Source organism: Sus scrofa, chromosome 8 (genome assembly GCF_000003025.6).
Source record: "Sus scrofa isolate TJ Tabasco breed Duroc chromosome 8, Sscrofa11.1, whole genome shotgun sequence".
Lineage (NCBI taxonomy): Eukaryota > Metazoa > Chordata > Mammalia > Artiodactyla > Suidae > Sus > Sus scrofa.
Genome location: NC_010450.4, coordinates 113,467,779 through 113,492,828, shown reverse-complemented (window position 1 = coordinate 113,492,828; position 25,050 = coordinate 113,467,779). Strand labels below are relative to the sequence as shown.

The window sequence follows — 25,050 nt, the reverse complement described above, 5'->3', positions numbered from 1 at the left end:
TTTGTTATCATGTGTTTATTTTTAGACACTTTAAAGAGAGTACCAGTTTTCTATTGTTGCTGTAACAGATTTCCACAAATGTAGTGGTTTAAATAATCAAATTTATTATCTTACTGTGCTGGAGAATAGAAATCCAAACTGAGTCTTGCTGGACTAAAATCAGGATGTTGGCAGGGCATTGCCTTTCTAGAGCTTAATGCAAAAATCTGTTTTCTTGCCTTTTCAGTTTCTAGAGGCTGCCCACATTCCTTGGCTGGTGGCCCCCTTCCATTGTCAAAGCCAACAATGTCCATTCAAGTCTTCTTTTTCACATTACATCACCCTAACGCTGATTCTTTTTTTTCTTTCTTTTTTTTTTTTTTTCTGCTTTTTTATAGGGCCGCACTCACAGCATGTGGATGTTCCCATACTAGGGGTTGAATTAGAGCTACAGCTGCAGTCCTACGCCACAGCCACAGCAATGCCAGATCCGAGCTTCATCTGCGACCTACACCACAGCTCATGGCAACGCCAGATCCTTAACCCACTGCACGAGGCCAGGGATGGAACCCGAAAACCTCATGGTTCCTAGTCAGATTCGTTTCCACTGCTGCATGATGGGACCTCCACTCCAACACTGGCTCTTATACCTCCTTCCACGTTTCAAGACCTCTGTGATTACATTGGACTCGTCCTGATAATCCAGGATAATCTCCCCGTTATAAACTCAGTTAATTAGCAATCTTAATTCCATCTGCAACCCCAATTCTCTTTGCCATGTGGACAAAACATATTCATAGGTTCCACAGTTTAGGGTGTAGACATGGAGGGGTGTGGCGGGGGGTGGGGGGGCGGGGAGGGTGTCATTGTTCCACTTATCACAGGGAGGAAAAGCAATCTATCTTAAACACTGGGATGATTTATGTAATTCAGCATGGTAAAGAGAGAAGATAAGAGATCCGAGTTCAACCTGTGTTCCAATACTAACTGGTTTTATGACCTCCATTAATTTTAAGCCACTTGAACTCTCTGAGCATGAGCAGCAAGGGTGGTGTTGAAATGCCAAAGTTGGCACCCCTACCTGGGTATTCATTTCAAAAACTGTAATTTGGTAGCAAGGAGCCCAGAGCAAAGAAGGATGAGATCATCTCTAGTGAGAAAACAACTCAAAAATGCTTGAGTGACAGATGATGGCCATAAAAGTAGCACATCTGCCAGCTTTCGCTGAATCTTAACCTTGAATCAGCCTCTGGTTCCAACTGGGAAACAACAAAAATCTTGCTGCCTTTCTGATCCAGTCTGCTTTGAGTTCTTGTAAACTTACCCAGATGGTTTTAGCCAGTGGTGTGCTGTTGTTTTTGGAAGTTCATCACTGAGTCACAGAATCTTGGAAAGCAGTCCAAGTGTGCCCTGCTCCTCTTCCCAGGCAAGAACAGCTGTGTAGGGAGTTCCTGTCATGGTTCAGGGGTTAATGAACCTGACTAGGATCCATGAGCATGCAGGTTCGATCCCTGGCCTTGCTCAGTGGGTTAAGGATCCGGCATTGCCATGAGCTGTGGTGTAGACCACAGATGCAACTTGGATCCCATGTGGCTGTGGCTGTATCATAGGCCGGCAGCTGTAGCTCCGATTTGACCCCTAGCCTGGGAACTTCCATATGCCGAAGGTACAGCCCTAAAACAAAAACAAAACAAAACAAAAAACAGCTGTGTAATAGCAAATCCATGAGGTATTGGATGGACCTCCAGTATTGGCCTATCTTTCCAAACAAATCTGAGCTTCCTTTTTGTTCCTTGTGGCTATCTATGACTAGAGGATGGGTCTCAGTCTCCTGTGGTCCAGTAGGGATATTTTGGGTTAATGACGTCCATGGAGCCTGCAAACTTAGATTTGTACATACCATAACAAAGTTCCTGGATCAAATTTGCCTGTCTGTGTTAAAAACATCAGCAGAGAGAGGTTGTATCTTAACAGATGGTGTGGAGAGGACGGAAACAAACCGTCTAAGACAAGTGACTTACCTTTATTGTTGGTCTGATCTTAAAAATATGAAGACAGAAACCAGGAAACAAATGTCACACAGTTGATCCTCATTCCTAAGCAAATTAAATATTCTCCTCTCCCTTTCAGAGTGATTCATTAACAAAAACACTGCAATAAAAAAAGATTAATACTTTCTCTAAGTTTATCCTGTGAAATTGCTGATTATATCATTTAGATTTGATTTCCCAGATTGGAAAAAATTTGGCTATGCTAACAATGCATTAAGCATATACACACCAGGGCCAGTGGTGGATCTCTCTGTTTAAATGAGTTTAGTAGCTGTGGCTTTTGGCCTCCAGGAGCACAGAATCTGTTTTTGTTTGTTTTGTATATGGATATCCAGCAAACCCTTCTTTCTCAATGCATTTAGAAACTGTTGGTTGAATCTTATTTGATCCCTGAGGCTCTTTCAATGTTGTATATATTTTTATGTAATGATGGAAAAAGTTTATTGATTAATCAGAATGCTTGAATGTTAGGCTGAATTGAATAACTATTTCCATTTTTAATCACTATGTTTCATTTTTCCAGAAATCCTTTTTTGCTTCAATCCTGAAATGCAAATCAAAACTACCATGAGGTACCAACTTACACCAGTCAGAATGGCCATCATTAACAAGTCCACAAATAACAAATGCTGGAAAGGGTATGGAGAAAAGGGAACCCTCCTTCACTCTTGGTGGGAATGTAAGCTGGTACAACTACTATGGAGATCAGTATGGAGATACCTTATAAAATTATACATAGAACTACCATATGACCCAGCAATCCCACTCTTGGGTATATATCCAGACAAAACTTTCCTTAAAAAGGACACATGCACCCACATGTTCATTGCAGCACTATTCACAATAGCCAAGACATGGAATCAACCCAAATGTCCATTGACAGGTGATTGGATTAGGAAGACGTGGTGTATATACACAATGGAACACTACTCAGCCATAAAAAAGAACAAAATAATGCCATTTGCAGCAACATTGTTAATGGAAACATTTTTAAAATATATTGGCTGATATTGGTTTGTTTTCTTAAAATGGGAAGTATGATTTTCTAGTGTGTTACTGCTGTATTAAGTATATTATAGGTATGGGAATCAGATTCTAAACATTCTACAGCACAGATTGACGATTGGGATGGATATGTACTAACCTTAGAACTTGCCAATGAAGCTGTTACTTTTTATGGAATGATTGATACTGCATTATTTTTCTGAAAGCCAAAGAAAGAAGCCAATTCCATTAAATTTATGGTTTCATTTCACTGAGTTCCATTTAAATGAGCTATTACTGTAACATGGTCAATCATTATGAATTCTGAGATTTATCCGGGGCCAAATTAACACAAGCAGGAAGAAAACTAATGTCTTCAACACTTGAAAGATAAGGCTTCTTAGAACTTATTCTCCTCATGCTACACAGGTTTGCCTGTTTCCAGTGAAACCTAATTCCAAGCATCTCTTTTCATCTCTAAGAAGTCTGGCTCTGAGCTTGGGTGACACGCTGGCAGAACTTGTCTGAAAAAAAATGTGGAACATCCTGAGGAGCTCAGTCTCTCTCAACCATCTCTAGGTCAAGTTTCCCTCCTTGAAGAGTTCTTCTGATCCTTATGCCTGCTGCCCAAGGTAGTGAGCTTGGCTTTGGAGTAGAACTTAATTTTGCTTCATGTTAAATCATGGGCTCGATTCTTTTCTTTTTCTAGGATAGTGAAATGCCACCAAAGAATAGCTTAATGCATAAGGAAAAATAAATTTAGGGAAATGATCCATCTGCTTGTAAATAACAGGTTTGTGTGTATGAGGAAGCTGATTCTACAAGATAGCATGTGCTCCTTCAATAAAACCAAGAGAAATGAAAAGATCCTAGGGTTTCTTTGTCATGCTTAAAAGTCTCCCCCACTCCAATCGCCTAGTTTTTTAGAAGGAGTATTTGTTCTCTCTTATAATCTGGAAATGCATTTGCCTAATTGAAATAAGATGTACTCCTTAAATGATGGAAATAAAAAGTGATCAAAATAGATTTTTGTTATCCGTTGGGCATTGGAAGTTTAAATGCAAACTGCCTGGCTTGCAGTGCAGGGAATTAATTATTGGTAATTGAAGTTGTAAGCTTAATTCCCTGCTTGCTTCAATGAAAATGAATCCTTTTATTTAATATTGAAATAAGCACCACTAACCTCATGATCTAGGACAGCACATGCATTCAGCTATTGAGCAAGAGTGAATGTTAAAAAAGCTTTATCTTTTAAACACTGAATTGTGATTAAAACAAAACCAAACAAGAACATTGTGAGGCAGACACATTAGCAGATAACAGACGAGGTGCTGGGTGCTCAATAGATCCTGTTCTTGTTCTCCTGTTAGAAAACCCATTTTGAAGTCTAATAAAAGTCCCCAAACCATTAAAAAATATATACTTTTTGAAAACCTGTCCTCAGCATTCAATGTTTTCATTGAAATGTATTGTCATATTGAAGCAGGATGACCATTTAAACTGTTGACAAGTAAATTCCCTGCCTGATGTTTCTGCTGTTAAGGGGTTCTTTTCTTTCTAAGGGAAATATTACAGCCAAACATGAGGTGGACTTGGCTTTCTGCCCAGTCTCTTCTCTGCTCTCTCTCCCTGTCTCTCAGTTCTGGCCATTCAGGAGTGCCCCTGGGCACCGACTGACACCTACTGTTACTTAGGGCTAGTATTGCTTTCCTGGGCTCCTACATCTGCCCTCTGCCTAAGCAACACCTTTTACTCCTTTCAGATCTCAGCTCAAACCCTACACCTGAGAGGGGTGCAAATCCTCCTCTTTTATATTCTCATTGCAGTAAGTCATGTTGTAATTACCTGTTTCACGCTTGTCTCTTCTGCCAGAACATAGTTTCAAGAGAAGGCAGGGACAGTGTCTGCCTTGTTCACAGCGAGAGCCCAGTAACTAGTTCAGAGCCTTCTGCGCCCTGAGAATCAAGAAACATGTTCGAGGGAAGGAAGGAAGAAAGCGAGAAAGGAAAAAAGGAAGAAGGCTAAATGTTATTTCAGGTCAGCCAGAGAGATCTCGACAAATTTCCCATTTTATAGTCTCGAAGTATCCATAACAGTTACATTATGATTAATGAATTCTTTTTCTCATTTTTACGGGAAATGAATGGAATTAAACTTTTTATTTATTCTTTTATTTCATATTAAGCCCTGAGTGCACCTTCCCGGAAGACAATTTATCCATATTTCCATAATTAACACATGTCATTCTATTTTAAGTAACAGAAATGTTTCTCGTTCAGAAATAAAATTGCATGCTGTTTAATGTGTTTATTAGAGAAAAACTGGACATCATACTTCCTTCAAATGAGATAGAACAGTTTGCATTTGCTCCCAGAAGAACCTAATGAGACAGATGGCTCTGGACTTGTAACCAGCCACTGTGTGCATCAAGTTTGGTCATGGGTTGTGGAAAAAACTGCTCTGAGTTGGCTTCAAGGATCAAAATGCGGTTGCTCAGACTATTTAAACTTTCAAATCCAGTTTTCTCCTCAACAGAGAGCTTAAATGAACACATACTTTTTTCAATCTAAATATTGTTTCACATTGTCATGGACAGAGAATAAAGGAGATAAAAGAACACTTTGGCCTTTATCGTAATAACCTGAAACGTCTGCCGTATTGCTCATTTTAGAAGAAGCAAAAGTGGCCTCAATGGTTTTGTGGGTTAGGATGGTAGAGTAAACCACACATCTAATTTCATTTCTCTGCAAAATTCTACTCAAATGCTCCTGAGTAAAGAGAGTTTCTTTAAAAGGCATAAACCCACATGAAAGTGAACACAAGAGAACACAAGGACGGAAAAATTTTGGAATCTAGATTGACAGCTGGCAGCACCATATACTTCTGCTTGGAGTAGAAGGTGTAAAGAGGAGCCTGAAATAACCAAGTGGCCAACTAGGGAGGACTGGGTGAACGCGGTTCCCCCAGGCTAGCTCCGTCTCTCTCTGCTCACACTGCATGTGGCTGTATTTTAATATACAGTATCTGTATTAAATACATGCACATATAAACCATTGGGTATAATCGTTTATTCTCCGAAGTAGGTACAGAAGGCCTCTGGACTGTGAGCCATTAGACGTAATTGAAGAAATGTTACTATCATACCAAACACAGAGTGATGTTGTGACTGAAAGCTAAGTGCAAACAACGTCGATCTCTTCCCTGACTTGGCTCCAAGAATGCCAGCAGCTGGACCATGTGCCTCTAGGCCCAAGATTGGAAGATTCTTTTCTGTCCAACAAAACCAACCTAAGAAGAAAGATCTGAAAATACTGACATCAGGAGGTCAGCAACACACAGCCTGTCCTTTGAATAACATGGTAGCTGACGCTGTCATTCAAAGGAAATAAGCCTTACAAAAGTACCCAGTGCAACCAAGGATATTTCACCCCTCATTCTTAATCATGAACATATAAGAGAGGATGACCAGATATTTGAGGAAGACGCCTATTATAGAAGAAAGAGGCCAGAACCAATGAAGAAAAGAAAGTAACTTGGAAAAAAATGGAGACTAGAGAGAGAACATTAACAAAACTATTAGTATCTTCTGAGAAATTAGAAGAAAAAACTATCCTTGTATCCTTGTGGAAACTTTTTTTTTTTTTTTTGTCTTTTGTCCTTTTTTAGGGCCGCACCTGCAGCATATGGAGGTTCCCAGGCTAGAGGTCTAATCGGAGCTGTTGCTGCTGGTCTACACCACAGCCACAACAATGCGCCATCTGAGCCACATCTGTGACCTACACCACAGCTCACGGCAACACCAGATACTTAACCCACTGAGCGAGGCCAGGGATCAAACCTGAAACCTCATGGTTCCTAGTCCAGTTCGTTTCCACTGCGCCACGACGGAACTCCTGGAATCTTTTTTTAAAGTGCTACAGAGAAGGAAAATTTGGAGAGTAAAAAGAGCTCTTGAAAGTTGTAATAGTTGAAAAGAAGAAAATTCAATGGAAGACAATGATTTTTATTTGTTGTTGTTGTTTTCGTCTGTTTGTGGCTGCACCCGGAGCATGTGGAAGTTCCTGCGCCAGGGATTGAACCTGCACTACAACAGTAACAAGGCCGAACCCTTAACCGCTAGGCCACCAGCGAAGTCCTGATTTTAGTGATTTTTGTAGTGCTCATTTCTAGTGCACACTGATAATAGTCATAGAAGGAATCAAGTCCAATTTAAGATTTTCCTGAAAAGAAAGGAATGCATGCTAAATATTTGATGGTCAAAGACAGAAAATAATGGCATAATTTTTATTTTCCCACAAGTATCAAACTACATATAAACAAACTAAATTTAAAAGTTCTAAAAGGAGTTCCCGTCGTGGCGCAGTGGTTAACGAATCCGACTAGGAACCATGAGGTTGCGGGTTCGGTCCCTGCCCTTGCTCAGTGGGTTAATGATCCGGCGTTGCCGTGAGCTGTGGTGTAGGTTGCAGACGCGGCTCGGATCCTGCGTTGCAGTGGCTCTGGCGTAGGCCGGTGGCTACAGCTCCGATTCAACCCCTAGCCTGGGAACCTCCATATGCCGCGGGAGCGGCCCAAGAAATAGCAACAACAACAACAACAAAAGACAAAAAAGACAAAAAAAAAAAAAAAAAGTTCTAAAAGAGGTTATTTTCGACCTACCTAGACAGGTATAAGAATTTCTGTTGAGACTGAAACCCTTTATAATACAAATCAATAATAATGATTTTACACATTTTTAATACAAATCAAAGTGCAGGAGATTCTAATTGTGATCAAATGGCCTTATATAATTTGATTGTAAAAAGAAAAAATAACAAGAAAAATTTTGAAGAATGCTTTGTTATTACTGCTAAGTTTGGAACTGCTTTTCAAATTATACAATACCTGTTTGAACTCAACATTTAATAATATTAAGTGACATGTTAGTGAATTTACTTAACTTGAATTAATGTAGTTTTAAAATTGATACTTTTGCTTCCAAGTCAAATCAAATCTTCTAGAAAAGATGAAGCAGTCTTTTTCAACATGGATAAATACTAGAGAAAAATATTTTTTGGAACTTTATATATTTATTGGAAAATTTTAAGTATGTTGGAACACTTGGGGCATATGAGTCTACGTTTTATGAAATATAAAGACTTCCAATGAAAATTCATTGTCTAAATTGAGTTGTGTTGTTATGAACCACATAACCCAAAACCCGGTCAAGTAACCCTCTCAGTATTAAGGCTTGATCAGTAATGAATGACCACAAAGATCTTCAGGAGTATCCTCCAGACTTCACTATTCCAGTGGTACAGCTACCAGAATTCTGAAACTGTGGTTCCAAGGGTCAGTGAAAACAAACTATGACAAATGAGAAAATTCACAATTACTTCATTCACAGGTAGACCATTCTGAAGGAATGAGCAGCTAGGGCACAATCATTCCTTATAAAGAATCTTTCATATGCTGGACACTGGAGTTTCAAATATAAATGAAATGCATTTTATGTATACGTTTATACCTTGTTTCTGTCCCCAGAGAGACCATAAGGAAAATAAAATTAATAAAATATCAACCTTCCCCTTAAGGATTTCGCCATCGATCAAGGAAAACAAAGGTCGAGACTATGCCCGTAACATAAAGTAGAAGCATCAAAAAACCGATATATTGCTAAAAAAAAGAAACAACTAACATACACACAGGGGAAGAGATTAAACTACCACAGTTGAAGATTGAAAAGTAGTGAAAGTTTTAACTTTGAAATGGAGTGATCTTGGGGCCATATCTTGATCAAGTCATCAAGCTTAGCATCACTAAGAGTAGGACAACCAAATACAATGTGCCTCTTGATATGATGAGAGGTACACAACATTGCCTAAGAAACAGTCTGGCTAAAAATGTGTAGCATAAATCTAATCAAACCTCTAGACCTAACTTTCAGTTTACCAAAAGTATAGGAGAGAGAGGAATCAGTTAAAAGACAACATGCAGGAAAGAACCAGACAGGCGAAGAATGTGAGACATTCTACAAAATAACTGGCTTGTAGTTCTCAAAAAGTTAACGGCATGATAAAAAAGAGAGTGCACTATTCTATATGAAAAGTGAACCTAGGAGTTCCCATCGTGGCGCAGTGGTTAATGAATCCGACTAGGAACCATGAGGTTGCGGGTTCAGTCCCTGCCCTTGCTCAGTGGGTTAACGATCCGGCGTTGCCATGAGCTGTGGTGTAGGTTGCAGACGCGGCTCGGATCCCGAGTTGCTGTGGCTCTGGTGTAGGCCGGTGGCTACAGCTCCGATTAGACCCCTAGCCTGGGAACCTCCACATGCTGCGGGAGCGGCCCAAGAAATAGCAAAAAGACAAAAAAAAAAAAAAAAAAAAAAAAAAAAAAGTGAACCTAACAACCAAACGCAGTGAGTGAACTTGCTCCCATTAAAAAAAAAAAAGATATAAAAGACATTCTGGAAACAATTGGTTTCATTCAATGTGGAATTACTATTAATTTTCTGAGGCAGAATAATGGAATTGTGTTATATAGGAGTGTACCCTTATTTTTAGTTTATTTTGTTGTTGTTGCTTTTGTTTGTCTTTTTGCCATTTCTTGGGCTGCTCCTGCAGCATATAGAGGTTCCCAGGCTAGGGGTCTAATTGGAGCCGTAAGCCACCAGCCTACGCCAGAGCCACAGCAACGTGGGATCCGAGCCACGTCTGGACCTACACCACAGCTCACGGCAACGCCAGATCCTTAACCCACTGAGCAAGGCCAGGGATCAAACCCGCAACCTCATGGTTCCTAGTCAGATTCGTTAACCACTGAGCCACGATGGGAACTCCATATCCTTATTTTTAGGAGTTGCATGGTGAGTTGCATGGGGCATGTTATGATGTCAAGTTTACTCTGAAAAAAAAGATAATGCAAATGAGGAGTTCCCACTGTGGCACAACGGGATTGGCAGCATTTTGGAGGCACCGGGGTGCAGGTTGGATCCCCAGCCCAGGACAGTGGGTTGTGGGTCTGGCACTGCCACAGCTGCAGCTTATGTTGCAGCTGTGGTTCAGATGTGATCCCTGGCCTGGGAACTCTATAGGCTACAGGGCAGCCAATAAATAAATATATAGTATATAAACACAAATTAGCAAGATGTTAATAATTATTGAATCCAGGAAAGAGGAGATGTGAGTTTCATTGTATAGTTCCTTTAACTTTGATGTATGTGGAATTTTTTCATAATAAAACAGAATAACTTGATTCTTTGGGGTGATAGTAACATTAAAAAAAAAGTAAGTATAGGCACCGAGTAAGCAGAGAGGAGGAGCAGCAAAGATGACATCCTAGACCAAGAGGGAAGCCTGAGCAAAGGCGCACAGGTGGAATGCTTGTGCATTAAGATATGAAGGAGCTGTCCCTGAAGACGGTATAAAATTCATATCTGATACACGATGTGATGAACAAACCTCTACTGAACACCTACTACTGTAACTGCCTCTTGTATCACTTAGAGTTCTTTGACGGCCAATGCTAAAAATCAGTTTAAAAGGTGGAATGAAGACATCTCCAGGGATACAGGATCGATAACCAGTCTCCCCAAGGAGAATGGGCCAGCTCCAAGCCATTTCCCTCTTTGGGTTACTCTACTTATGAGTCGATTCTCAGGAGAGAGAGTAAGATCTAGACCCAAGCAAGTCCTCTGAACTTGGGCACTAAGGAATCCGTCTCTCATCAGGTGGCATTCTCGGCTCATCTAAATTCAGTCCTACTGAATTCTGTCTTCTATTCTTTGGGCCACCCTTGAATCCTTCTTCTCCTTTCATTTGTTAGCCAGAGTTGGCTTACCACCAAGGAAACACAATTCAATTTTGTCTCTTTTTTATTTGTAGTCAGACTCTTGGACATTTCCCCATCATACACTCCATAACACAAGTTCTTATAATTTATTTTTGTCTGAATCTTTATGGCAGATACGAAATTAGGAGGGTTTGGAGTTTTTTGTGGGTTTTTGGGTTTTTTTTGTCTTTTTAGGGCAGCACCCCCAGCATATGAAAGTTCCCAGGCTAGGGGTCCAAGTGGGGCTGCAGCTGCCAGCCACAGCCTCAGCCACAGTCACAGCAATGCCAGGTCCAAGCTACATCTGTGACCTACACCACAGCTCACAGCAACGCTGGGTCCTTAACCCACTGAGTGAAGCCAGGGATTGAACCTGCATCCTCCTGGATACTAGTCAGGTTCATTACCACGGAGTCAGAGATAGGAACTGCAGGAAGTTTTTTTTTTTTTTTTTTAATGTTTTTCCCTCTACATTTGGAAGGGTACAGGGGTTAAGGATGGAAAGTATGGCAGGGTGAGAGCATGAGATAAACACATAGAAAGAAAAAGAGGAGAGAAGAAAGGATGAGGAAAGAACGTGAGACAATTCTGGCGTTGAGTGACATTTGTTAAATACGCTGTGTAGTCTCACTCTTAAGGATTTCAGGACAGGCAGAAGCAATGGTTTGAGATCTGGTAAGATGCTGAAAAATGGGTATTGCAGGAGGTAGGGATCGGGTTGGAATTGTGGTTGAATGGCCAAGGCTTCTTTGGAGAGGAGAATGAGTATTTGCAAAGTCTAGATAAGGCAGAAAGTCCCTCAGGATTCACACCATCTGTATTCTGAGGGAATGATGTTTGAGCCTATAATAGTTACAAGAAATACCAAGGAGGCTTTTGCTTTTTTAAAAAATTAAGATGAATAAATATTGCTTAGATAGGTTATATTTGGGGGGCCGGAATTGGGAAATATAAAGGCAGTAAAGCAGAACATAAAACTTGAGGGGGTGGAGGAGTTCCTGTCGTGGCCCAGTGGTTAACAAATCTGACTAGGAACCATGAGGTTGCAGGTTCGATCCCTGGCCTTGCTCAGTGAGTTAAGGATCTGGCGTTGCCGTGAGCTGTGGTGTAGGTCCAGACGTGGCTCGGATCCCGCGTTGCTGTGGCTCTGGTGTAGGATGGCAGCTACAGCTCCGATGAGACCCCTAGCCTGGGAGCCTCCATATGCTGCAGGAGCAGCCCAAGAAAAGGCAAAAAGACAAAAAAAAAAAAAAAAAAAAAGGTTGAGAGGGTGGATATTGGAAGACAGGACTGTTGTTTCACTTCTATATTTGCAGCCCCTGGAACAGCACTTGACACAAAGAGATCAAATGCCTATGAGTAAACAGGTAAATGGATAAATGAATAAATGAAGTAGCAAAACTCAGAATTTGTAGGCTCTTTTAAAGAATTCCTGAGATGCTACAAATTTTCAAGGGTAGGAATGACCACCGAGGGAACAGCTCAGCTTCACTAGGTTATATTTGTTAGCTAGGTACGCTGTGCTCTGCACCTGCACTTGGCACAGTCCCCACCCTTATACAACTCACAATTCTGTCTGCGCACTGGGAAAAATAAGTACATTAGGGGCAAGAACCTGAGAAGGAGGCACAACTAAAGTATGAGAAAAGCAGTTGAAGGAGAACTCTTGTCGAGTGGGAGGAAGGTTAAAATAGCCAGCACTGGGGAAGTGATCTTTGAAATACATCTTGAGGCACTGGTAGAATTTCCAAAGACAGAGGCATTTCAGGAAGGAGAAATGCATAAACAAGAGCAAGGAGCTGGAAAACGGAGGATACGCCCAGGAGGGCAGGTTGCGATCCTATGAGGAAGATTTTGAATGCTAGGCTAAGGGATCTGTGTTTATCTGTACTACTGGAAATCGCCTATGGTGTCTGAAGAAGAAGGTTACATGGTTAAAAGCTATGTTTTTAAAGAAAATGAATTTGTTAAGAGTTTTGTAGGCTCTTGCCACTCAAAGACTGGTCAAGGCCTGTGGCAGAAGCTTCACCTGGGAGCCTATTAAAAATGCAGAATCTTGGCACTCTTCTCAGACCTACCAAATCTAAACCTGCAGAGTAGGAAGAACCTCTAAGTGATCTGGTTGCCTATTAAACTTTGAGAAACACTGCTGCTGAATACAGTGGAAAAGGAAGGTCTGACCTGAGACCAGTCAGAGAACTAGACCAAAGAGAGATGAACAAAAGTGAGAGCAGGAGACACGCCAAGGGTAATGAGGTTTGGCCAAAAAGACAGAAGCCATGAATGGTGCAGAGCTTTTAGTCTGGATGGTAATGGCATATGTCTGACTCACTCATTTTCCTAATAGATGAATCCTCTTACGTTATTCAGCAAAGTCATTGTTTCTTTTTAATACACTTTTCTTCTATTTGTTCCTTCTATTCATTAGCAAGCACTGCTTCTTTCTAGTTGTTTCATAGGCTATAAAACAAATGAGAAATGTTTCTGAACCCAGACACAAGTTGCACCTACTGCTGTGCCACATGCTGGAATAAAAAATTAAAAAAAAAAAATCACGTGAAGAGATTAGAAGGGAGACAGAAGAAAAGTGAAAATATCTCCTTTTGTATTCCAGGGGTTTCTTCCCTTCTGTGTTGAATACGAATCAAACAGGTGTGCGTTCAAAGCATGCAAGTGTGTCTTCATCAGCTTTTCATCAGCAGCTTCAAGAAAATTCAGATCTCTCAGAAAGAGGGAAAAATAAACAGCTGAGCAGTGTGACTCATTTACACTTCAAATATACTTTGAATTGGTTATTCCTCAATTAATCAAATAGCTGGTGTATCCCTAAAGTAGTATAAAGTGACACGCTGTGTGAAATCAATTTTTCTTTCCAAAATCATTAAATCCAGTAGCCTGGGACTACATCCCTGCTAATTCTGGTACCAATCCTTTCATCCTCCATTAACTTTGGCACGCCTAACAGGCTGTCAAGAATAATTTCCCAGGACGTAAATAATTCAGAAATTAAAAATTAATAAATAATAACAGAGAACTACTGGGAAATAGGCTGGGTCAATTAGTGCGCTCTGCATTCCGTTTCTTCGCAGCAGGGGGGCAGCCACACTCGTTACTTGAATCTTTCCTTCGATTCTGAGGTCTGATTTACGGCTCTTCATTACTGGATCCAGTCAGACACAATTACCTCCATCACTATCTCAGTTCCTAACTTCAAAGAAACGAACGTTTTCTTGTCTGCTTTTTTTCTCCTTGCAGCAGGCTCAGCTTGACATCCCTGGAATTTCTTCCACGCAGACTAATTAATAAGTCTTCGACTTATCATATTCACTTCTCTTCTTTGATGTGCTACCTTAGTCAATCATCCCATTTAATTAGAATTTCAATGATAACTTTACTTATCTTGTGGCGAGATGTAAATTAAAATAATGGGATTTTAATTCTCTTTCGTATGGGGTTACGACATTTTGGAAGAAAAAAGTTTCAACACAAACATGATATTATATACTTTCTATGAGGGGGTAGAGGAGCATCCTGCAAAATTATTCTCTTCTTGCTACAAAACGGTATTGCTTTTAAGCAAGCAATAATGGAAATGCACTGGATTTTTCTATAGCATCCTTCACGGAAAAAAAAAATTATCTTTATTTGCATAAATAACTGGAACAAGGTAGAGGTCACAGTGCCAGCAAAGGCAGTGGCCATGCTTTGAAGAAAAAAGCATATACAGAAAGTCAAGGCTTTGTTTGATATACCAACTTTTTTTTTTTTTTTTTTTGGCTTTTTTAGGGCCATACCCGTGGTATATGGACGTTCCCAGGCTAGGGGCCTTATCAGAGCTGCAGCTGCCAGCCTACACCACAACCACAGCAATGCCAGATCCAAGCCACATCTGCTACCTACACACATAACTCATGGCAATGCTGGATTCTTAACCCACTGAGCAAGGCCAGGGATGGAACCTAAGTCCTCATGGATACTAGTCGGGTTCATTACCCCACTAAGCCACTACAGGAACTCCATGATACACCAACTCTTTTAACTCTTTCTGCCCTTGCCTGTCAACATGCTAATTTCCATTTTGGAAAATTCTATCCGGGCTTCTTGGTAACTAGTTCTCCCTCAATATAACACAAAAAAATGAAAAGGTTCTCCCAAGAACACACCAAATATTAGCAAAGCACAGGATGTGACACCAGTGTGCAAAACTGGCTAATAAGGGGTACAGAAAGCAGTGTTTCGTTTCCAGAAAACAACACTAAAGCCGATATTTATTAAGCTTCCACTGTGTGCCAGCCTCAGTCACATGTTTATGTCCATTAATTCTCCCAGCATACCTATAATATAGGATTATTATTTCCATACTAAAGACAAAGAGACAATCTCGCATATTAACTTGGCCTTTCCAAGGTCACCAAGGTAGCATATGAGGATGAAGAAATACCTAAGGTGTTAGAAGAATACCATTTAAACCTTTGAGCATAGCACTGAAAGCCTTCCACGAATCTGACTTCAAACTGTCTGCCAAACTCATGTTCTTTCTATTCTGTTACATAAACCCATCCAAAATACATCTCCAGGCATTAACCCAGTGCCAGATTTTAGCATAATATACCTTAATATTATACCTTATTAATACACTGTGGAAAGTTGCCTTAATGTTCATAGACATTGGCTGAAATTCACTGTAGTTACAAATAGTGATCTCAGTCATCATAAATACATTGTTCTTAAACAGCAAGTTCAAACAGAAAATCATATATAAGCAAGGTTCAGAATAAGAAAACAAGCTTTTCTCACATCTTCCTGTACTATTTTTCCCCAGGAATAAAATGCTTAGCTTTTTTGTTTCTGGCTTAAAAAAAGAAAAAAGTTACTAACAATAGGAACATCAGTGAGAATTATTCTCTCCTTGATCTCTCAATCTTTCCCCTCCTCTATGCTCAATAGCAATTCCCAGTAAGACAACAGACAGAGGTTACAGTGACCAATAGAAGCTTATTTCTTTAGTTAGACACAAAACCACGGCATTAATGCCATTTGGAAGCTAAACTTTCGGGGATTTAACACAGTTGTTCTTTAACAATAGAACTTGGTTCATTTGCTACTTAAGACATGATTATTTAAATTAAAGTTAATTGGTTTCCTTACTCTCCTGTAGGGCTTTAGGCTCAGAACATTTCTATTAGAAAAATCTAATTTGTCTCAAATTTCTAGTTCTCAATTTTAGAGTGGTTAAAAGGCTCTGCTATTTTAACTCTTTGTAGTAAAAACTATCCCTCAGTGGTAGCTCAAAATGGCAAGACAATTAAAGATGCAGGTGACATAATCAGCAGGAGACCCAACAGAAGTTCAGGAGTTAACAGTGTTTAGGATGAGGGGTGTCTCTGTCAGGGCCTCTCAGATGTTGAGACGAGACCTCGGGGCAGGCACTCGAACCCCTTTCCTTGAGGTTCCCAAGCATCAGTTCTGAAATGAAGACATGCCAAAGCAGGGTACCAAAACCATGACATATTTGCAGTGTTTACATTGGACTAATTAATGTTTTTAATACACAAAGTACATAACATAACTGTGACAGAACTGAGCGAGTCACAATTACAGGACTAATAAAATGCACTAATTCATGGAGTATTTCAGGCTGTGACGCCCAGCCACGGGACAACGTTTACAAGTTCTACCACCACCGTCTTTCCATCTCTTTCCCATATCTCAATGACTGTAAATATAACCTCATCTAGAAATAACCTTCCATTCTTAACTTCAAGCTCTCAGGAACAGGAGACTCAAGTTCAAATGCTCCCTCTCGCCAGTCCTTGATAGGCTCCTATCTCGTAGTCACTCAAAAGTTATTCTGAGTGCTAATGACGTGCCAGGCACTACTCTGGGCATTAAAAATATATATAAAAAGATTATTTTTAAAAGGATGAAACTCCCCACCTCATGGAGCATGCTTCTAATGGAAACAGACAACATATAATAGACACAATAAATAAATATGTAATATGTAGAAAATGAAATGTGCAGGGAAAAAACAGAACAGGGTTTGGGGATGTATAAGCGTCAATGAAGGACAGAAAGGTACAACTGAAATAGGACAGTTAGGATAGGCCTCACTGAAAAGTGACCCTGAGTAAACAACCAAAGGAAGTAAATAGGAGTAAGCCATGCAGATACCTGGGCAAAGGGCGTTGCAGGCAGAGGCATGGCCAGCGAAACAGGAACACCGGGGTGCCTTAGTGCAAGTTAGAAAAGGTGCTGCTTCCCCTCGACTCCGTATTATTGGCGACATGAATTGATCTGTGGAGAAATTTTAAATTATCATGTTAACAGATACTGAGAAGGAGTTCCCGTCGTGGCTCAGTGGTTAACGAATCTGACTAGGAACCATGACAATGCAGGTTCGATCCCTTGCCTTGCTCAGTGGGTTCAGGATCCAGCGTTGCTGGGAGCTGTGGTGTAGGTTATAGACATGACTCAGATCTGGCATTGCTGTGGCTCTGGTGTGGGCCAGTGGCTACAGCTCCGATTAGACCCCTAGCCTGGGAACCTCCATGTGCCGCAGGTGCGGCCCTAAAAGGACAAAAAGACAAAAAAAAAAAAAAAAGAAAAGAAACAGTAATCAGTGGCTATCTCCTGAACACGACTTAGCAGAGAAACACTGGATGCTATCCTGCTAAAGTCAAGAACATTTTTTAAGCCCATTATCTACATTACTATTTAATATTGTGTTTGAAGTATCAGCCAATAAAATTGGATAAGAGCATAAAAATTATAAAGGAAGAGGTAATACTCCTGGATAATATACCCAGACACTCCTACAAAATTAATAAAAAGTTAAATATCAATAATAACAAAATTAAGTAAGGTAGTAGAATATAAGCTAATAAATAAAAATTTGTAGTCTTCAATAAAAAGAAGACAGTTAAATGGAGCGATGGAAAAGAGAATGCCATTTATATTAGCAACAAAAAAAAGTAAAATACCTAGAAATAAACACAATAAAAATGTACAAAACCTATAGGAATAAAGCTTTAAAAATAAAAATAAAAATAAAGGAGTTCCCTGGTGGCTGAGCAATTAAGGATCTTGCATTGTTGCTGCTCTGACTCCAGTCACTGCTGTGAGGCAGGTTAGCTCCCTGGCCTGGGGACTTCCACATGCCACAGGCACAGCCAAAAAAAAAAAAAAAAAAAAAAAAGAATAAAGAGAAAGACATTTTCTTGGATAGGCTCAACATCATAAGGAGATTGATTCTCCAAAAGTTGACACATAAATTTAACATAATAAAAACGTCTACAAGTTTTTGTCTGGCGTGGCTGTGGCTGTGGTGTAGGCTGGCAGCTGCAGCTCTGATTAGGCCCCTAGCCTGGAAACTTCCATATGCCACAGGTGTGGCCATAAAAAGAAAATAATAATAATAATATTCCTTAAATCACTGACACTCTCCATCCAAAACTAAGGCTATACATTCACTGCCTTTGAATCTGTGAGGGCTTGTAACAGCTTTGACCAATCGAATATGGTGGAAACGATGCTATGTAACTTCCAAGGTTAGATCATAAATGGCCACGCAGCTTCTACTGGTTCTCTTACACTGCTTGCTTTCTAGATGTTCCCTCTCAGCTGCCATGTTTGAGAAGTCCAAGTCTCATGGAGAAGCCATGCATAGATGCTCTGATTGACAGTCTCAAGCTGAGCCTAGCCTTCAAGGTATCCCAACACAGGAATTAACTTAAAAAGTGTTCAGATGATTCCAGCCTCCAGCTGTTGACATCATTCCCAGCTGAAGCACCCCCAGTCATCCCGTAGCAGGGACAAGCCATTCCCACTATGCCATGCAGACATTCTTGACCCATGGAATCCACAAGCATAATAAAATGGTTGTTAGGCTATGCCACTATGGTTATATAGCAACTGACAGCCAGAAGAGAGGCCTAGAGATACAGTGATAAGAAGACAGGGTGTAACCGGAAATATTTAGTAAGCAAATGAACAAAGAACTAAAAGGGAGACAGATTAACAAAAACAAATGACGTCCTTTGAAATGTTTAATAAGATTGCCACATCTATGGCAAGAGTGACAAGAAAAAAGGCAAATATAAAGAAGTCAAGTCACATCATAGAACTGGGTAAGTCTAATACAGGAAAACTGTGATAGTGAGACCATTGTTCTCAATTACCTGGGTGGAGGTGGGCACAGAAAGAAAGACAAGGTCACCAAGTACATTACAATGGGCGACGGGCTCCCAGCTTCCATTACATTCACCTGCCCAGCAAAGTCACTCCAGCAAAAGGGAGAATATATTCCAAGTAAATGCATTCATTTGTTCATTCGTTCAAAAACCACAGTTGCGGAAATCCTGTGAAATCAGATTGTTATGATCATTATACAACTACAGATGTGATAAATTCATTTGAGTAATTAAAAAAAATAAGAAAAGGAAGTAAATTGTAAAAATAAATAAATAAATAAAACCACACTTGCTTCTCTATCCCAGCCTCCATCTCAATACCTGGTACAGCGACAAAGGGAGTCTCGAGAACTAAAAGTGACAGATTGGGAAGGAAAGAAGTAACTACAGAGTCAGGGGAGAAGGAATTATGTGAGAGTCGGCCAGGGGAGGGCTATAACCAGAGCCTTCCATCCGGTGTGGTGACAAAGGTGGCACTGATGTGAGGCGCGACGGAATGAACAGGCCCCACTTAGAAGGGGACCTGAGTGGCCACTGGGCGGCTCTATGCAAATCCTCTCTTCTGGGCCAAGGATATTGACTGGGTCACAGGACACTGTTCTCAGTTTCAGGAAGCTGCCACACCTGTAAATAGGGAGCAGCCGGACCAAAGACTGTCTGATGTGGGAACGCAAAGGCCCAGTTTCCTTGCCAGTTTGGGACAGCTGTGAGGAGCCATCCCCAATACAGAGCTCTCTGCTGGAATAGCTGAAGCCTCGGTTTCATCTACAGTGTGGGTCCTCTGATCCTACCTTGCTCACTTCCCAACAGGTGTATTTTTTAAGAGCACTCCTGAATACACCAGCATATAACTCTCTCTCAATATGTTTCCAGGGAGCCTAATCTAAGATTAAAAATGTAAAGACCCTTTTTAGCATTCTTCCTTAGAGCCCAGGGAAAGTGTTCTTTACTTTTTTGGAGGTCACGAACCCCTTTAACAATATAATGAAACCTAAGGATATTTTCCCCTGTCCTCTGAAAAATGCAGATAGACACTTAATGTAAACATTTACATGCTATTTTAGAGGTTTTTCTTTTTTCTTCCTCCTCATCTTTAAGGCCCAGATCAGACGTTACCACACAAGTGAAGCCTCTAGAAACCCTTTGTACATAATCATAAGATTAGCCACCATTTATTGAACACTCACTCTACAAGACACTGCGCTAAGTGCTTGAACTTCATGATGCCTTTGATCACGACCCAACTCTGCATGGTAGTTACGAATACGTTCCTCTTTAGAGATTTAAGGACTCGCCCAATGTAACGCAACTGATAACTAGCAAATACTGGGTTAAAATCCTAATTCGTAAAGCTTGTGCTTTGGATGAATGACAACGAAAAATAAGAAACGGTTAAAGACAGTAATTCCTGAAAAGTTATCTAATGATATGTGTCAAAATAGAGATTTAAACCCAGGTCTAACTCAAAAGCTGGCGCTCTTTTGGCTAAACGTGTTGCAGCGCACTTGAGAACGGAAAAATAGTTGATTTTGTCCCACCTCTGCGCTTCGCAGCTCCCTCAATATTTTGCTTCTACAGCGATTGCTGAGAGATCTTTGTGTGGCGCTGTTGGGGATGGCTGGGGCGCATCCCGCTCCAAGGAGGCGCTTGCCGTACAACCCAACAGCGCTATGAATCCCCGCCCACTGTATGGAGCTGCGTAGCTTCCGTACAACATGGCGACGTCGTTCTCTCCATCACGCCTCTTCCTCTGATGTAACTTCCTGTCATGCGCAGTCGTATTTGACCTTTGCGCTCGCGAGACCTTCCCTTTCCTCTTCCGGGGACGGTATCCACAGGTATGGTTGCTCTTCTCTTTTTCTTATCGCTACTGCCTTTGCAATCGGCCGCCATCCAGGGACTTATAGGAGTCAGGATCTCCCAGGCACAGTTTTTTGAGTTGGCGTGGGAGTAAAGGCTTAGGTGGGAGGCTGGTGATGAACAATTTCTCGGCTTTTAGCTTCAGACACCTCTCGATTCCCTATCTCCCCTCCGGAGCAGTAGGTGACCCGAGCTCACCACCCGTGGCTTTGCCGCCTGCGCAGTCGCAGTCCAGCGAATACTGCGAAGGGGAGCTCGGAGACGAACGAGTTGTTGTTTGGCTGGTGGACTCTGAAATCGCTGCACGTTCTCATAATTACGCTCTCGTGTTAACCCCGATCGGGTAGCTGTTCTCCAGGCTTTGGCGAGGGGCGGGGGTTGTCCTGCGGGACGACCAGCATCTTCTGATCCTTTCAAAATCGAGGTTTTTTTTCCCAAAGCCAGTGTTTTAATAGGGAGTTTTCTGTCTTGATTTTGTAGAAGGAAACGGCTAATTGGGTCACTATTGCATTAGCTTTCCATGTCGGTTTTGGTGTCTGACAGTTCCCAGTGTAATGTTAGTAAGGAGCTTGTAACAACAGATGCAGGCTGTTTTTTTTTTAAGTAACATGCTGTGAAGAAAGGTGACAAGATTTGACATAAACTAGGTTGATTAAAGTCTTGCTTATGTTTTGGGTAGTTCACTGGAAAATGAGTCGCTCATGTGTACCTATGTAACCGATTTGCTAAACATCATCATTCAGTATTATTTCTAGTTGATAAAGAAAAACAAAACAGATGTCATAATTCAGAGACACTTGGGCCAATACCAGAATTAGTATTAAATGGCACTTAACTTGACCCAGATGTCTCTTTGGGGCAAAACACTGAACCCTGAGTAGCTATTGCGGTGGGCAGAACTCCTGTTGTCGTTTAATCCTAGTGACATTTGTGTCTGTTAGCCCGTGGACTTTGTGGTCCCCGAAAATGGCATGCTTTTCCTTTAATTCCAGGATTTTTAAGATTTGCACTTTTCTGGACACTGTTCCAAACAGAATCAGACTCTTGGAGGGGAAGGCCTAATAATCAGAATATCAGCCCCTGCCACATTTAATTAATTTATATAAGTATGGCTATCCCTCAGTATCTTGGAGGATTGTTCCAAGGCCCCTGAGTAGGTCAAAATCTATTAATGCTCAGGTCTTTTATCTAAAGTCCTCCCATACACTTTATTTTGTGTTTTTTGTTCTCTCTTTAAATCATTTCTAGATTACATATTACACGTAATACAATGTAAGTGGCTATGTAAATAGTCGTGAGCACATGACAAATTCAAGTTTTGCTTTTTGGAAGTTCTGAAATTTTTTTCCCTGAATGTTTTTGATCCATGGTTGGTTTAATTTGCAGATAGAGAACCTGCAGGTAGGGAGAGCCAATTGTAGTTGTAAAGTATGAAATCCTGCTTGTAAGATAAGTTAATGTAAGAGCATATGTGAACAGTGTGTAAACTCTGTGGTTCTGCTTTGTCTAAGATTTGAATTTTTTCTACAGTGCAATTTTATTCTCGATTTAGGTATTCACAATGGTCCAGCGATTGACGTACCGTCGTAGGCTATCCTACAACACAGCCTCTAACAAAACCAGGCTGTAAGTATTACAAAATTATATACATATTGTCATTTGTTCTGCAGAATGCTGAGCTAGTGCCTGTTCTCTCGCTTCCTAGGTCCCGAACCCCTGGTAATAGAATCGTTTACCTTTATACCAAGAAGGTTGGGAAAGCACCAAAATCTGCATGTGGCGTGTGCCCAGGCCGACTTCGAGGAGTAAGTGAACCTTTTGCTGTGAATAACATGACAGGATGGGCTTTCGAGCATTAATTCCTTGGTAAAGGTGAGAGGTCACCGCTAGGAGGACTGAGAATTACTAAGCATCCATGATCGAAATCTTTTAAAGACTACAAATACAATGAAATGTTTTTCAGATGTATATGCCATTTCCCTTTTAACCTAGTCTAGTGATTACACTTAACACTCAGCAAAAATCTGGGATGCTTTGTGTTATAACATCACAAAATAATCTGAACATTTTCTTTATGCAGGTCCGTGCTGTGAGACCTAAAGTTCTCATGAGATTGTCTAAAACGAAAAAACATGTCAGCCGGGCCTATGGTGGTTCCATGTGTGCTAAATGTGTCCGTGACAGGTAAATAATAATTATGAAGACTGGTTAAAAAAATAATAATAGGAGTTCCCGTCATGGCTCAGTGGTTAACAAATCCGACTAAGAACAATGAGGTGTGGGTTGGATCCCTGGCCTTGCTCAGTGGGTTGGGGATCCGGCGTTGCCATGAGCTGTGGTGTAGGTCGAAGACGCGGCTCGGACCCCGCTGTGGCTCTGGCATAGGCTGGCGGCTCCAGCTCCGATTTGACCCCTAGCCTGAGAACCTCCGTATGCTGCTGAAGCGGCCCAAGAAATGGCCAAAAAAAAGACAAAATAATAATAAGTTGCATATTCTTGAATCCTTCCTTGAGTAGAGATAACTTGTGCTATACAGACTACTAAATGATAGCAGTTCCAGTTCAGCTATTGTGTCGGAACATCTTTATGTGAGATGTAGAAATTAAAAGTGGGGTGGGGGCTAGGTAAGAAACTCGTAGTGGTTTGGTCAGGTTGTTGGAGTGAAAGGGTCCTAGTTACTTTCTTTTTTTTGCTTTATAGGGCCACACCGGTGGCATATGGAAGTCCCCAGGCTAGGAGTTGAATCAGAGCTACAGCTGACAGCCACAGCCACAGGCGATCTGAACTATGTCTGCAACCTACACGACAGCTCACAGCACTCTGCTGGATTGCTGACCCACTGAGCAAGGCCAGGGATCAAACCCACATCCTCACGGATACTAGTTGGATCCATTTCCCCTGCACCATGACAGGAACTCCTGGGTACTATGTTCTTTAATGTAGGGACAAAGTATATATAGTTCTAGTGTGGCAGGAGCAGAGAGTTGTGGGAGATGATAGGAAGTGTAGAAACATCACAGATCATGAAGGACCTTATAGGACAGAGTTTTAGCTTGATCCTTTAAAATGTGGGAGTTGATAGTTTTTAAGCGGGCCAGGGAAGCCTTTGTTGTGCCAGAAACTAAAAGTGCAGCAGAATGAGTAGTGAAGTCATTCTTTCAACAAAGAAAGAGCTCTTGGAATTGTTTTTACTTGGTGAAGACGTTCCAGGGCTAGGGGTTGAATTGGAGCTGTAACTGCTGCCTTACGCAACAGCCACAGCAATGCCAGATCCAAGCCACATCTATGACCTATACCGCAGCTCAGTGCTGGATCCTTAACCCACTGAGCAAGGCCAGGGATCAAACCCAAAACCTCATGGTTCCTAGTTGGATTCATTTCCACTGCACCGTAACGGGAACTCCTTATTTTTTGATCATGAGTTTCAAACTAGAGGAGTTTGGCTTTTTACAGTCTTTGGTTCCCAGACTGCTAAACATAATCATGTGGGCATATGTTGAAAATAGAATTCTTAGGCCCTATTTTCTGACAATTCGAGTGTAGAGCTATAGGGGAGCTTATAAAACATGTGAGCTATGACACTGAGGGAGTCTGTGGCAGTCTTGGCTGAGTAAGAGTGATGTCAGCTTTTTTTCTATAATGTGATTACATCTAGGACAATTGGAGGAGTTAGAAATTCCAGGGTTTGGGGGTAGATTATTAGATGACCAGGGGTACCATGAAATGCGGTTAAGTGAAAACTATAATTAAGTGGCAGAGAGCAATCTCCTGGGGTGGTGATTTCATAGTTCATCGAGGCTCAAAAGGAGGGCAGGTACTGCTGGTGTAGAATTGAAGTAGTCTGCTTTAAGTGCCAGGGTAGGAAGGAGGTCTTATACTGAAAGGGTCTGTCCTTAGAATTTCTGCCCTGAGTGTTAACACTCCACTTGTGCAGATTTCATTTACTTTTCTAGGTATCGTCCCTAATTGCTTTACTTGGGTTCTTTTATAGTACTTTTCCTTCCTGTGTTAAATTTTTTTAACTATTCATTTAATGTTTTCTTTTCTAGGATCAAGCGTGCTTTTCTTATCGAGGAGCAGAAAATTGTTGTGAAAGTGTTGAAAGCACAAGCACAGAGTCAGAAAGCTAAATAAAAAAATGAAGCTTTTTTGAGTAATAAAAAAATCAAAAGCCT

The 25,050-nt window shown here is 41.0% G+C and overlaps 1 protein-coding gene and 1 long non-coding RNA gene across 5 annotated transcripts; one reads left to right on the top strand and one right to left on the bottom strand.

The window, feature by feature from the left end:
* On the bottom strand, positions 1,658–20,714 carry LOC102161553. Its single transcript, XR_002346833.1, has 6 exons — positions 20,554–20,714; positions 19,004–19,183; positions 16,998–17,120; positions 4,860–4,969; positions 3,175–3,234; positions 1,658–2,130 (listed from the first exon to the last, which is right to left on the bottom strand). It is a non-coding gene; the product is annotated as an uncharacterized LOC102161553 (long non-coding RNA).
* RPL34 (ribosomal protein L34) lies at positions 20,771–25,050 on the top strand. 4 transcript variants are annotated; one of them, XM_005666943.3, is made up of 5 exons: positions 20,771–20,853; positions 22,428–22,501; positions 22,581–22,680; positions 22,956–23,059; positions 24,925–25,050. In XM_005666943.3, exons 2-5 carry the CDS (start codon positions 22,437–22,439, stop codon positions 25,007–25,009), a joined length of 354 nt encoding a protein of 117 aa, XP_005667000.1. In that variant the 5' UTR covers positions 20,771–20,853; positions 22,428–22,436; the 3' UTR covers positions 25,010–25,050. The 4 variants fall into 4 exon arrangements, with proteins under 4 accessions (XP_005667000.1, XP_005666999.1, XP_013834419.1 ...); XM_005666942.3 differs by having other exon boundaries at positions 20,830–20,853; positions 22,406–22,501; XM_013978965.1 differs by having other exon boundaries at positions 20,847–21,940; positions 21,980–22,501.